Source organism: Miscanthus floridulus, chromosome 1 (genome assembly GCF_019320115.1).
Source record: "Miscanthus floridulus cultivar M001 chromosome 1, ASM1932011v1, whole genome shotgun sequence".
NCBI classification, from domain to species: domain Eukaryota; kingdom Viridiplantae; phylum Streptophyta; class Magnoliopsida; order Poales; family Poaceae; genus Miscanthus; species Miscanthus floridulus.
In genome coordinates, this window is record NC_089580.1 from 10,257,668 (window position 1) to 10,273,507 (window position 15,840).

A 15,840-nucleotide genomic window follows, 5' to 3' on the forward strand; every position below is an offset into this window, starting at 1 on the left:
GTCGCTGTTGGTGGAACCATTCTTCTATACAGCCTAGAGTTCATGTTCACTCGTGTCATCCGAGCAGCTAGCCCAGTGTAGGAAACTAGGAATAGGAATATATATTGTCCACCACAACGTGATGCGGACAACTCGCAAGAGATAAGGGTTAAGGATCGGAATACACGCACGATAACACGAGAAGCCATTAGATGCTGTGGCCTGTGGCCGATGGCGTCGAGGAGGGGGAAGCCAAAAACAGCCGTGGATTTGGCTTTAGTGAGCACTGAGCAGTGAGTAGGATTGTAGTGCAGTACTTGCACCAGAAAGGATTTGGCATGCCAGGGCAGGTCCCTCTGCCTTCCTGCCTCGTCCTCGCTCCATCACAAATCACATCGCCATGGTTGTCAACTTGCCATGGCGTCGAGCATCTTCCCAAAATTCTTGGGTGTTCTTGTCCAGATACAATTCCGAGCATACGGCTTTAACTATTCTCTTAGCTAGTGCACGTTGCATTCGACAAGGGGACGATTTAGAACCGAGACTCTTTCACCTCCGATAACAAATAGTACATGCTCAAGTAGGTTTATTTTAAGAATCAAATCTTATTACTAGCAACATCTTTTGGTTTATTTTAAGTAGGTTTATCACATGTCAGTTAATTAATTAGTCACCGATGAAAAATAAGCCATGCAGCCTTAAGGTTAAGGTTCAACGTGCAACTAAACGACATGATTGTGCAGGTTCCATTGGTTTCAATGGATTGAGCCACCGACATGACCCTGTTCGCTTGATCGTTTCTGTGGCTTATAAGCCAGCTGATGCTATTTCGTTGTGAGAGAAAAACACTGTATCATGCCTTATAAACATGGCTGATACGATCGAGCGAACAGGATAAGGTCGCTTTAATTTGGAATGACGTACAAAATTTCCAGATTTCTGCTTGCATAATTCGAACGATTTCTCTTAGGCTCCGTTCGATGGTAGGAAATGATTCCTAGCCACATAGATCTTTCACAAATTTGTATTAGCGCGAAAGATTTCTGGACCCGGAATGGCCGGTTCCGCCGAGAGAACCGAACGGCGCCTTAAGTTTTAACCTCCTTCCTATCAAACATAATTCCTTGTCGAATAATCAGTCTGCAAAAGGCTAGTGGATTCCAGGAGCTTCTGCAAATGATAAAGCCCGACATCCACATAGGCAGCTCTCTGAAGTCTGAAATCCCTTCCCAACAAATAAAGCGAAATATTCCCTCAAATTCTCTGAACCAAGAAAAAGCCACCAGCATACAACTCATATGCATTGCACGTATGAAGCTGCGACACAGGCCGCAACAACTCAGCTTTCTTTATGTGATCTGATTGCAGAGTATAAGGCTGGACGAAAAACTCGAAGCTCATTAGCTCGCTCGGCTCGTGGCTGGCTCGACTCGGCTCGTTATGATAATAAGCCGAGCCGAGCCAAGATTTTAGCTCGTTAGCTATAACGAGCCAACTCGAGCCAGCTCGCGAGCTAAACGAGCCAACCTTTCAGGAAAAAAAATATCAAAACTTATATTAGTTTTTATATTACTTCATGTCTTGCACTTTACAATTGACTGATAACTAGTCTACCCCTATAAATTGACTGGTAACTGGTCTAGATGTATTTCTTTTATATTATTATTATTCTCAAACTTTAAATAAATGCAAATATTATATTTTATATATTTTTTATATCTGGCTCGCGAGCTTAACGAACCAGCTCAAGAGCCGAGCTGGCTTTCTGGCTCGTTAGGATAACAAGCCAAGCCGAACTAGCTCGTTATCTTAACGAGCCGAGCCAAGCCAGCTCGTTATCCAGCCTTAGCAGAGTACTTCCAAGGAGAAGCCGAGAGAGTATCATTCACCAACCTGGCAGTGCTTAATTCAGCTAAGTGATGGACCAATCAGTGGCCTCCCAATGTTATTTTAGACGATCACAGATCTATCAACACCACCAAACCCGAGCCGTCCCTTTCCAGCACACTGCAAAACACCAAAAGGATTGAAAGCAAGCTGCCAAATGGCATGCGTTGCAGGAACACCAACCCTGCGTGATTCAGAGTCAGAAAGGCAATTATATGAGTCCATGGGCATTGCCATTGACAAGGCAAAGATACCTACACAATTTCACGAGAAAACATGCATCGTGGCACGCTGGCCACTGGAGACAACAACTTGCCTATATTGGCATAGACAGAGTGATAATGTTGGTTAAGACAACGAGTGCTATACACATGAAAACTTCCTTTCATAAATAAAGGACTATATATAAAGACATGAATAATGAAGCAGCACGATCTGAAGCATCTAGGTCCCCCACTATTTTTTATTAGGAATGAACTGTACTGTGAGGACATGCCAAAGCCCAGTAGATATTTTATGTTCGTACCTGAATATGATTGGTCCATCACTGCACTCTGTTTGTACTTGTGAACATGTGAGATCCAAGTTGAAAGCACATGATCGTTTCAACAGTGTTTCGCGGAAAACTACATTACTTGAGTAGGAGGAACTGTACAAGTTTAGTTCTGAAACAAGTAGCTGATGTTCCAGATGGCAGCTAATCACCAAACAAGCATAATAAGGGCTGTCACTATCGCAGGAAAATAATGAGGGATTTATGCACAATGACATAAGAATCACTAACGAAAGATTAGGAGAAATGGAAGTTGACAAATGTTGTCTTACCACATCGTATAGAATTAATAACTATTACAGATGCAACTACAACCACCACATAATTTCTTTCAAGAAGTCAAGTTTTGAAAGGCTACACCATCCTATAGAATTCAGCCCACAATGACTAAATAGTTGAGACAAATATAAACTTTTTTCTTTCTCTCTTGAATTTGATTGAAGAAAAAAGTTAAAGATCAGGAATAACAAGAAATACAAACAGCGTGTTTTGTTTGGCAGAGCTGAACCTGCCGACATAGAATGGGTTGGTCCGGCACTTTTTACATAGTGGCTTTGTACTTCAAGTCCGCTTACGATTAACTCTCCTTGGAAGCACTTGATGACAGATGGTGCACTTCCACGCTGAAAACCAAACAGCGTTGTCAGCTTCGGTTCTAGGATCGGATCATTCCGGATGACCTCATGCCACAAATCAAACATGCTGAAACTCTTACCACCTTTCCTTGTCTCTCTTTTCTCATATTTCGTCAATAAAGCTGGAAATGCTCCCTTCATTCCAGATTATAGGCTGTTTTGGCTTTTCAACTATATATTTACGTGTATAGAAAAAGCTACGTACCTAGAAAAAACCAAAATGACCTATAATTTGGGACAGGAGTAGCATACAAATGGCTCCTTGGGTAAATAGTCTTGTTTAGGATAAGCAAATCCTCAAAGTTACAGTCATTCTTTTAGATTATGTAAGTCAGAAACAGTATTCGAATATATAAGCTAAACGCCTAAACCATCTGAATCCATTATTATGAAAGAAAGGGGAACAGTGGAAAGTTTGCAATGAAAGTGTCCTAATGGCTAACTTGCAGAGGATGTTACTAACTAGTGCTTGAATCACCTAAAACAGAACCTGAACAATCTGTTTAATACTAATAGACAAAAAGCAAACTGACACAGCAGTAAAACAGTAGAGAGCCATGTTCCCAGAATGGTTTTTTTTTTAACAACCACAAGTAGTGTTTTGTTGCTTTATCCAACATTTTGATGCTCCGCAGTGCCAGCCAGCGCATGGATCAAACTTTGCTTTATCTTTGCTTACATTAGGATGCCCTTTTCAGGTGTCAGCATAGATCCCATTAGTACTTTGGAGGATCCCATTAGTACTTTGGAGGCAAAGTCATGGGAGTGGCTGACTCTATAATCTTTCGGTAATCGGTACAGTACATATTATATAAAAATATGCATTTGATTACTTGTACCTAGACAGCCTAGTGGTTGGTAGCTCAGCATACCAAACATAGGGCATGTCCTCTATACAAGTAAGAGAAAGTGTGTTTTGTCTCCAGTTGCAGCAGACAAAACAAGCAATGCACTAACAGTTCTCATTGCCACTCAAATAGTTCCCGAGACAACGAAGGCATTTAAAAACTTTAATTATCAATATTATGACGAGCCAATAACACTTCTTCAAAAATGAAAGAAGTGTAAGACGAGCAGTTTACCACCACCATAAACAAATCTGTTATAAGTGGAATCAACTTATTGTGTATAAACAGCAAGCACTGAAGCAATCAGACGAATACTGAAAAAGAAAAAAACAGATGCATTCTCAAACACGCAAGAGAACTGTGTATCACTGTATTAATTAAAGAAGAAAAAAAAACGATATATATACCAACCCAATAGGACACGACCTCGACCCCAAGCACCTAAGCATCTATGACAGAGCTAGTTTGGAAGGAAAGCCCCTTAGCCCCTGCCAAACTCCAATATTTCATCTCCTCAGTGGCCAGCAAAAGAGCACAATGTAGATATGGTGATCCTCCATCAAACACACACCTCTTTCGGTGATTCCATAGCATCCATGCTCCTAGGATGACAATGGAATTCAGTCCTTGCAGCACTTGGCCACTGACCATGTCATTTGTCCATGCCCACCCAGCCATCAAAGGATGTTTCTTCAGATTGTGGAGATAAACTCCAAAAGAAAAATAATTTAAAAAGACCAAGCAGAAGTTGAAAGTGAGTGGTCATATTGTTTATCATGAAAATATCTAAAAAATAACTATTCAAATATAAACAAAGGCATAATAACAACTGTATACGCATAAAAAACTCTATCAATTGGCGAAACAAGACCACTTGAAAGATATTGATCTACCAAAAGAATACATGAATGGAAAGGAGCACTACCATTTTCAGTGAGCGACAGACAAGTAGAAGCACACATCTATTACCATAGCAAATCCAGATTGCTTATGAGTCAGGATGCTCTTACCTGTTAACAAAACAAGCTTTCACCTAAAAGCATTCCTTCTGAGCACCAACTAACTAAGGCTGAAGTAAGTTGAAATGACACCAATAGAAGTTGATAGTGCGTTTTATTTTAGGGCAGCACCATATCAGGTCAGCAATGGTGGATCATGCAAGATCTTGTAATAAAGTCATGTAAAAGATGTCATTGTGGTGCAGGCATAATACCAGGAGTTTTGCATATCGTAATTCTCATTATGTAGATATATTTGACATTAACAAGAACCAAACCGAACCGAGAAGCCATATATCTACGATACCATGTCAGCCTTTCAGCTATGTGAACCCAACATAACTTATTTGTTCTTGCAATGGGTGGAAAGCAATTTCTGATTTTGCTGTTTCCTTTATATAGTATATAATATATTCATATTGTATTGAAAGATCAAGGAAAACCCCTTCATCATTATTCAGTATCAATTGCTCAACTCTGTTGCAACAAATTGCTGTAATAACTTTTTTCATGCGCATGATTTTCCTTTATACTCATAAATTTATGCATTATGTATTGAAGGATCAAGGAAAAAATCCCATGGCGTGATCATGCAGTGTCAATTTGTCAACTTTGTGCAACAGATTGTTGTACAATAATTTTTTTCATACATTGGACAACAACCACCAAAATGAAGAGGAAGGAGCAGAATGCCCAAATCTTTCATTCTAGAAGAAAATAGGAAATCCTTGCTGTAGACAGTAATCCATACTCTCTACTTCTAACATTACCACACAAAAGAGCAGAGCAACAAGAAGATAGAAATCAATCTGAATTTTCTGCTATAGTAACAGATTCATATAAAGCTCAGAATAGTGTAGTACAACTCTGCTCCATATTAATAATGGAGAGTTTATTCCCATCTATCGAGGCTTGCACAGAAACCAATGAAGGTTCATCTCTACTAGCCTACTAGGAATGCCAAAGATATATAGTAAAAGAAGGCCTAGCTTAACACGAGTTTATTCTGAAATTGCAATCATCCGAGAACAGCTTAGTTTGCAAATTAATTCAACTGATGACCGAAGTACTTTTCTTTTAGAGAAATAATTCTTGGAAGGGACAAACGTGGACTTGGGATATTGATGAAGATGTTAGCCATAGAATCAAAGCAGGGTGGATGAAGTGGCGCCAAGCATCTGGTGTCCTATGTGACAAAAGGGTACCACAGAAGCTAAAAGGCAAGTTTTATAGGACGACGATTAGACCTGCTATGTTGTATGGTGCAGAATGTTGGCCTACGAAAAGACGACATGTTCAACAGATAAGTGTCGCGGATATGCGTATGTTGCGTTGGATTTGCGGTCATACAAGAAGGGATCGAGTTCGGAACGATGATATACGTGATAGATTAGGGGTAGCACCAATTGAAGAAAAGCTTGTCCAACACCTGTTGAGATGGTTTCGACATGTCCAACGGAGACCTCCAGAGGCACCGGTGCGTAGTGGAATCCTAAGCCAGGATAGTAACGTGAAGAGAGGCAGAGGAAGACCGAAGTTGACTTGGGTAGGGACAATAAAAGGAGACTTGAAAGGATGGAATATACCCAAAGACTTAGCCTTAGATGGGAGTGCTTGGAAGACAGCTATTCACGTGCCTGAACCTTGATTGCTTCTGCTGGGTTTCAATTCTAGCCTACCCTAACTTGTTTGGAACTTAAAAGGCTTTGTTGTTGTTGTTGTTGACAAATGTGGACATGGGGCGGACTTGCTAGTACCAAAAGGCAAGCATTAGCCAGAAATCCTAGTCGGTATCCTGAACTCGACAGGGGCTACAACTCGATTAGACCAATTAGTTTTCTGGTCATCTCATTAGTTGTCGATTAATCATGATTATTTGGACGACCATAAACAGAATGGAACTGGGCAGCTAAGGACATGGGCTGCATCCGGGATGACTTAGGCCACTTGGGCTCATGTTTTTCAGCCCAATTTGTAACCCTACATGCAGCCACCACCCTAGAGTTATCTTCACGCTTGATTTGTACTCTAGAACTAGAACAGAGTATATTAGTATATATTTGGTATATTAGTCCTGATATATATAGGATGACTAGGGGACGAATAGGACCGACTAGGGCCGAGTTGCCCTGGTCGATGACTAATTGCAACTAATCACCTTGTTGGTCCCATGTTGAGTAGGATTGACTAGACGACTTGATAACACTGGTCATTATTGTTAAAAGGATTGCAACCTTAACTACAGCGCTAACCGCGTTATCCAAGGATCAAACACAAGAACAAAACTGTGAAGATTTACTGTTGAGTTATCATGGTGCATCACGGTGTCCCCTAACTTCTATGGAGATATATGACATAATTACAAGATTACCCTGGAATGTTTCGGCTGTCCATAAACCGAAGAAAATAGTTCATTCCAAACATTCCGGTACTAGCTTGTGTGCACCATGGCGTGCAGAGGCTGGAAATGACTTTCCTTTTATCTAAAAAGAAATAGCTCTAAGCCTCTAACCATTTCTGCATTCTATGCAGTGTCAAACGGTCTCATCAGAGTGTTGATAATTAATCAAGCCTCCCAGAATTCTTCATTTATTAAAGAGCCAGTGAAACTACATGATGCCATCATAGTAAGAAGTTCCATGAGTAACAGGTCAGCAGATTCATTTTTCTGTACGTCATGTTTCTCATCCCTCAAAAGGTAAACTAGATTAAACAAAATATTCCTTTACTTTGAATCAGTATCAACGGTGAAGATAGAAACTAACAACCTCAGCATCAATGGTGAAGATAGAAACTAACAACCAGAGAAATGAAAGCAAAGAAAAGTTAACAAGAAGATAACAGCAATAGAAACAGACGCAAAGTTAAGGGGTTGAAGTTCTTCTGTCTATTTGATCTTTGGGTTGTAACATGAACAAAAATATACCACCTGCAACTGAAACATTCAGAGATTCAAAAGTACCTTCTATTGGAATGTTTACAAGCTCACATGCCTGGAGGGTCTCTGCAGAGAGGCCATTGCCCTCACTTCCTAACACTAAGCACACAGACTCATTCAACAGTGAATCAGCTAGTTCTTTGGACAGTGAGTAGATTTCTTTGGATGCATCACTGCTACTTTCTGGATGGCCTGCCATCATCTTCATACCATACTTTGTCATCAATGCATGCAGGTCATGCCAGGTACCAGAGACAATAGGAAGCTGCAAAGAGGCTCCACGGGCTGCAAGAATAGCCTTTTCATTGAAAGGATCACAAAAAGCCGGAAGAAGGAATACTCCATCCTGATGGCATTTGAGTTTAAAGGTTGATAGAAGTGCAGAGTTGGAACAGCAAATACTAGAGAGTGTTTGGTTTTCTCTACCAGAGATAGCTAATACATATAAATCATGTATTGTGTACCCCATAAAAAATATTGTGTACTGGAATCAGATAAGGACATTACATCCAATCTTACATAAGAGCAGAATCAATTTCTTTTTAGCAAAGGAGAACTGGAGCACAATGAAATTTAGTGGCATTCAAACTCTATGGTAAAGTGGCAATAGATTATTTAACACTATGCAATGCAGCAGTAGTACAGTCTGACATACTTCAATAAGTGACCTTAAGGAAAGAATATGGCATACCCATTTGAAAGCACAAGCTGATCTTATCAGTGTTCCGAGGTTACCAGGATCCTGCAAGGTAGGGGCACCATGGTTAGCATGAGACCCACTGAACGGATATATGTGCATAACTACATTTGCTTCAAACAAAAACAGCATGCATGGATTGAATTATGCTTTGCATTCTACTGTATAAAGAATGACAGCAATCATCTCTCTGCACAATGGTGGTCTTGGTGGGTACTGCATATCCTCACCTGAATCCCATCAAGGACTAGAATCCTCTTTGGATAACTGAACAGCCCATCAAGAGCATCCCCATCCTCATGGCTCCCGAGGTCGCGGAAATGGTTAGGCATGTGCATGACAGCAATGGCCTCGGTGGAATCAATCGATTGCATCCCGGACACCTTCTTCATCACCGCGGCGCTGACATACACGACATCACCAGAGAACTCGCGCAGCGCCTCCGGGACCTCTACGCCGTACAGGAGAAGCAAGTAATCGATGGTGTCGAGCTAAAAACTACACACCTCCCTGTAACAAGGGGCAGAAGCACAGGCTTAGGAAGAGAAGCCTCGCAGGACAGGTAAGACGACAAGGGCCTGGAGTTGCAGAGGAGTACAGGATGGGGGCGAGGCCGACGAGGAGGAGGCGGCGGTATGCAGCGGAGAGCCGGAGCTTGACGCAGTGCTTCACCAACGGGTTCGTCACGCTCGCCACCTGCTTGCGCTTTTGCCCGCCAAGGGAGGAAGCCGCCGGCTTCGCCGCGGCAGCGGCCGTAGTAACGCCGGCACGGGAAGAGGACACGCCGCGAAGGCGAAGGGGGCGCTCCAGGTTCGCCGGGAACTTGGCCGCCGCCGAGAGCGGCGGCGGAGACGGCGGGGCGCGCGCCAGCAGCATCGCGGTGGCGACTGGCAAGCGCGCCCGTGGCGATTTTTTTTTAATTTTAACACTTTTTCAAAACTAATTTTAAATCAAACACTGCCGGTTTAATTTTAACACTCTTTCAAAACTAATTTTAAATCGTGACCGGTGACGTGACAAGGCTCTGCCGCGCCACCGATCTGGGCGCGGCACTGTCGCGCCACGACGCATGGCGCGACAGGGCCAAATAAATATCGCGAGCGAGCCCGCCCGCCCGCCCGCCACCGTGCAGCGCCCGCATGCGCCCACGCCGCATCCGGCCACTCCTGCCGCGCAGCGCTCGCGCCGGCCGCGCCACGAACGCCGACGCGTCAAGGCCGTCCGCTCCTAAGGTACCTCCCTCTCGATTTCATGTTATTTTGATTATTATTGTTTTAGGATATTTATTGATTTAGGATAATTAGTGATTTATGATAGTTAGTAATTTATGATAGTTAGGGTTTTATGATTGTTAATGATTTATGATAGTTTGTCAAATTTAGTGATTTAGGATAGTTAGGTTAGTGAATTTGTTTGTGATTTACGTAGGTAGTTTTTAGGTTTGAAGTTGCGTGTTCTAGTATAGTTAGGATTTTGGGTTTAGGGATTGATTAGGTATTTATTATTTAGTTTATAGTTAGTTATTTAGTTAGGGATTTTGGGTATAGATACTAGTTTACAAATGTCGGTATTTATTAGTGCGTAATACGTCGATTTTGATGACTTCATGAAGTTTCGTCAAATGTTTATATTCCTAGTGAAGTTGTTTATGTTACTAGTGCGTGATATGTCTATTAATGTTACTTTGAATATATACATGCGCTTTCATATTGTATTCGTATTGCATAATAAGTAGTTCAAGTGTTGCAATGCTACACAATGTTAATTTGGATTTTGTTAATTTGAATACTCTAACGCTTAGTTTATCAATTTGTAACAGGATGGTCCCTCCCACGCAGCACCCGTTGTACCCTATTCTTGAGGTGGAGTACAACGACCAGCACCGAGCACACATCTTGAGTGACAACGACGCAGAGGTAGCCTTGCCTACTTTGAGGCCCGCACGCACATCAGGGCGTACCAGTGGGACGAGCGTTATGCGTCGTACATATGGCGTGCCAGCTTCTTCGAGCTTGTTCGTGTTGTTAACCACGGTCTTTCGCCCCTTGACCCAGCACTACTTACTGCAGCTGTAGACAGGTGCGAGTACATTCTTTGTACGTAAATTTTTTTGTAACAAACTTGAGAATAGGGTACAAAAAAGTTTGTTACAAGTGTTAGTTGTCTCAAGTTTGAAGTGGGGCTGTAGGGAGCGTATTCCCTCCACCTGTTATCTGGATGGAATCAGAGTTAGTTATAGGAAATATGAGGCGCAAGTACAGAGAGTATACAGACGATCTCGACGTCCTGACACAGCAACATGTTATGCTCTCTTTATCATACATGTGTCTTGTTCGATCTACACTATATCACAGCCTAACTCAATTATGAAATGTCCAGGTGCATTGGTGTCCTTGGGATGCTCCGGAGCTCCAGTACTAAGTCCTGTCACTAGGGACGAATCAGAGAAGTATCGCTGCAACGTTCCTCTTATTTTCTTCCACGTGGTCGAGATTCACTTGCCCATCAGGATCTGCAGACAGTTTAGAAGAATGGCAGACTGTCCACCACCGCTTTACTCCACCAACCAAGGATTGCACGGGTGCGTTATCGATTAATAACAAAGCTACAATTTAGAGGTGTGTGTGGTACAACTAACATCATTTTGTTGCAGGTATAACCGTAGAAAGAGGTACAAGACCAAGGATTGACGCGTGACACACAACGCGCACATTCACTTGTGGGAGACCAGGGAACAGCAGTCGGTCCATGCGGGTCCTCCACACGACCAGCACACCTTCGACGAGTATCTGCGGTGGCTTCACAGGTCTACGAGGACACATATCAAGCCCCCATACACTGAGGAGGCGATTGACGAGGACTTGGAGGAAGATGCCATCAAAGATGTGTATGACGTTACCACTAGGGAGGACACACAGCTACAGAGAGCCCCACTTTAAAGATACGTGGTAAAATACTTGAATGATACAATTTATTATTCTTTTGGTATTAAGTATGTGTACTAAAACTGTCCAACTGTATTTCTGTACCTAGACGACACAATTATCAAGGATGTCCAACAAAGCAGCGTTCTGGCTTCACGAGTCTAGAGGACAGGGGCCAGGCGTTCTCGCAGCTTTTGTGGAGATAAACATAAACTAGTCCGTTTCAAAAATGTTTCTTTAGTGTATATGCGTTTGGGAAATACACTAACTTTAACGTCTATTTATGCAGAAGGTGAAGAAGAGCTACAGGAAGCTAGCTCAGAAGCTGAGCTGCATGGACACTCCTTATGAGGAACCGTCATTCCCGGCGCGGTCGGGTGGCACGTCTTCAGCCTCTTTAAGGACACCAGCCAGCTCTTCTTAGCCGGTGACAGGTGTCACTTCCACGGTGCGTACACCACCACATCATAGCGCTGGGAATGACCCTGCAACCGAGGACGACGACGACGACCCCCTAGGCTTCCGCAGACAGCACGACCAGTGGAACGATTGACCGCAGGACGAGATCGGCATGTCTTAGCTAGGTGGTGCCCCGCTTGGTACCCAAGGAGCCTCACAGGTACTAACAAAGGTAGTTTCTTTAAATACGTAGGCTACATGAACTAACGACCATAAAGAATTCTAAGTAATCGTGCATATCATATACTTGCAGGGTACGAGCCGTACGCACCGGCGACGCGACCACACCGACGTTGGCTACACTCCCAATGTGTTACCAACAAATCTAAAGAGACAGAGACGTCCGAGAGATCCTTATACTCTCGGGTCTTAGTTTGTTAGGTCGAACTATTATTGGCGTCCGAAACTTGCAGGCTTAGTTGGTTATGTTATATCGAACTTATGTCAAACCAATGAAAATATTATGTGGCAGCTTGTCAACTTGCGCACGAACTTTATTTATTTGCTTCATATTCGTTTCAATGCATCGAGGTATCACTGTATGCGAGATTAAGTAGCAATTAGTTCAGAAACCGATAGTTCCGGGGTATCTCGACGCCGGTGGCCGGCGTCTTGCTCGAGGGGTCGAGGAAGCCGGGGTCCATGGTCGCGTCGCCGCCGATCCTATAATATGAGGCCAAAAAACCAAATAAATAAGTTTCCTTAAAAAAAATATTCGTTTCAATCCGATCAAATTTTTTTGTAAACGATTAGTTAACATGGTGGTTAACCATATTATATGAAAGACGGAAAAATATCATTGGCTTATCAAATTCTCTATTTGGTCGTGAAAAAAATTCAACAAAAGACAGAAATAAATCCACTATTGATTTTACGTTAAGCAATACTTAGAATAACTCCCATTATCGGCGAGACGCGTTCCGATTAAACTGTCCAGGTACCGTCGGGCGGGCAGCGGGCGCGGTGGCCAGGCGGGCTTGCTGCTCAGGCAGGCGGGACTGACCGCGGGGTTTCATTCGGCCCTGCCGCGCCACGGATGAGGGCGCGGCACTACCGCGCCAAGGTCGATGACGCGACAGACCCTGCCACGTCATCGGTCAGCGATTCCGATCGCCGCCACATCAGCCCTCTGCCGCGCCACCATGCATGACGCGGCATAGGCATTTGACCGCGCCAGGGCAATAGATGCGGCCAAAAGTGTTAGTTTAAAAAAAACAGACAGTGTTAGATTTAAAATTAGTTTTCAAAAAGTGTTAAAAAAATTCCCCATGGCGAGGCCTGTGTTTGTCCCATCTTATCTGCTCCTGGACTCATTTCACTCAACGGCCTGGATGGACTCTGGAAATTATTCCTCCCCCGATTTCACTCATTTAATTTAGGTTTACGCTTGTTGAATATAAATAAATCTATAACTAAGATATACATGATCCAATAAGTATGAATGTTTTATTACAGTTCAATCATAAAATAATTAGTCCACCATAAAAATTTCATCACAATTGGACCATAGAAACTGCAGCTATGAATTATCCTAATTAATTACAAAAAAGCATAGATCTAAAGTCACAGCAAAAACTTTGTACTAAAGCATGCCATATTATATGTTCACTGTGTAGATCTACTCTTGTAGAGTCCAACAAAATTAGATTTTTCATTTGATGTTTTTTATGTGATTTACTATGATTTTTTAAAGATTCAGCCAAAATAAATAAATAAAAAGACAAAACCGCCTGCAAAACTACTTATAACAGGTCCAGAGAGGTAAGATGAACGGTTTTAAAAATTAAGGGGGGTGTTTCTCCTGATTTTGAAATTCATGGAGAAAAAGTGGACTTTCGCGAAAGTTGAGAAGGTAATGTGGACCTTTTCCTTCGTCAAAAGCATTTGCCATTCGATATCACTAGGGGACGGCCTACCCGAGACAAAATTTGAACTTGGGCACATTTGAGATATTTGATTAACTTCTAAGACTAGGATCCATTTAAAATTCTCGAGCATTTAGGGCCTGATCGGTCCGTTTCCAAAATTTGTCATACTAAAGATTTGGCAAGCCATGATTTTGGTTAGCATTTGGTTTGCTACAAAAACTTACCAAACTCTCACATTTGGCCTAACTCTATGGCATTTTTTTGTCCAACTTTTAGCTTGCCAAATCTTTGGAATGAAAAATTTTAAAAGTAAAAAAAGCAGGCCCTTCATACTGATTACTGAAGCTTGGTCACTGACCATTTTGCACATAACAAGCATTCCCATTTCCCGGCTGGAATTTCACGTTTGCGACTTCGGTAACGCTATGGTTAGGGCATCTCGGACGCCGAACGCTACGTGGTTTCGCGTCGTCCACTTATCGTATCCACCACAAATATCTGATACTCCACGCTGCCTCCCAAAATAAAAATCTCTCACTCCGCAAGTTGACAGCCGCAAGCCGCACACACGTTCTACTTGTGCCAGATCTAGTCCACTCCCACTCTCTCTAAGTCCTGCAGTCCAAGCACCGCTCACCGATGGCGTCTCCGCCCCACTCAGTCGAGGTCCGAACCCCCGGCGACTCGTCGTGGCCCAACCCGCTCTCCTCTCCCCCTCCATGGCCGCACCTAGCCCTCATTTGCCCCCGCTTCTGCTCCGTCCGCCCCTCACCGTCGTGACCGCGACGTCCGCTGCCACGCGACCTCTCTTCAAGCTCCCCCAAGCCCGTGGTGTTGCTCATATCCTCGGTTAGCTTCCGCTACGGGTACCAGTACAAGGTCCCTCTTTCGCACATCCGCCGCCTCATCGTCGGTGCCGGCACTAGCGTCCTCCTCATCACCTCCTCCTGCCGGCTAGAGACAGCAAGGGCGTCGTGGCCGTGTCGTACTTCGCGACCGCCTCAAGGCTCGCCAGACATGGCGGTCGCCGTCCACTAGAGTGTCACGCCTGACATGTTGCAAACGTATGTTTCAAGTGTTTTAGGGGTTTCATATGCATGTTGCAAGTGTTTTATATGAATGTTGCAAAAGTAGATAGGGACGTTACATATGTTGCAATGGCTATACACATATGTTGCAAGCGTCTGTTCCAAATGCTTCATCTGTTTTTTTTCATACGTATGTTGCAAATATGTTTATTTGAATGTTGCATATGTTTCACACGTATGTAGCACGTGTTTTATCTGGATCTGGATGTTGCATATGCTTTGCAGTGGATTTTCAAGTGTTTCAAGTTCTTCAAGTGTTTCATACGCATGTTTTAAGTGTTTCATCTGTCTCCAGATGTATGTCGCAAATGTTTTATTCGGATGTTTTCAAATGTAGATATGGTGTTGCATCCCCCTCCTCGCCTTCTGCTGTCTCACCTCAGTGTCTCCTCCTCCTCCTCCCAGCGCCGATTGGGCATCCACCGCCCCTTCCCCTCTTCTCGATGCTCCAAATGTTTCAGCTGTTTTAGACGCATGTTTCATGTGTTTCATCTGAATGTTGCAATGACTATACATGTATGTTTCAAGAGTATACTGCATATGTTGCAACGGTCGGACGGACGTTGCAGAGGAGATGAGACGTTAGGATGGGGAAGGGGCGCGGCCGAGACAAAGCGCCGTAGATGATGGGGGCACGGCAGGAGGAGCAGCGCAGTGGGCTTGACGCCAGGGTGCAGCCGGAATGGGATTGAGTCACGGGTGGCCGAACACGGTCGCTTACGCGGGATGGATCGCAAGCAACCAGGCGTGATTCGCTGGCACGGGATCTGTTGCAAGTGCGGGGGCATCCAGTGTGACACGGATGCAGACGTTGGAGCTGCGCCCGGACGTCTAGGCGCCCACGTCGTTGCGACTTCCGAGGGGAGTGATTCATGCAGACCCTGCGCGGACTGGAGCCAAGCCACAGGCACCTGCCGCACCCTGTCCGCGGCAGGTCGGCTCGGTACACAGTGAGCACCAATATTT

General features: G+C 43.7%; 1 protein-coding gene across 1 annotated transcript; it reads right to left on the reverse strand.

Annotated features, from left to right (window-relative positions):
• Positions 1-7,764: 7,764 nt before the first annotated feature.
• LOC136472697 (uncharacterized) lies at positions 7,765-9,435 on the reverse strand. The gene is made up of 4 exons (XM_066470404.1): positions 9,134-9,435; positions 8,766-9,045; positions 8,530-8,580; positions 7,765-8,184 (listed from the first exon to the last, which is right to left on the reverse strand). The coding sequence occupies exons 2-4, from the start codon at positions 8,925-8,927 to the stop codon at positions 7,765-7,767; spliced, it is 633 nt and encodes a 210-aa protein (XP_066326501.1). The 5' UTR covers positions 8,928-9,045; positions 9,134-9,435.
• Positions 9,436-15,840: the final 6,405 nt, after the last annotated feature.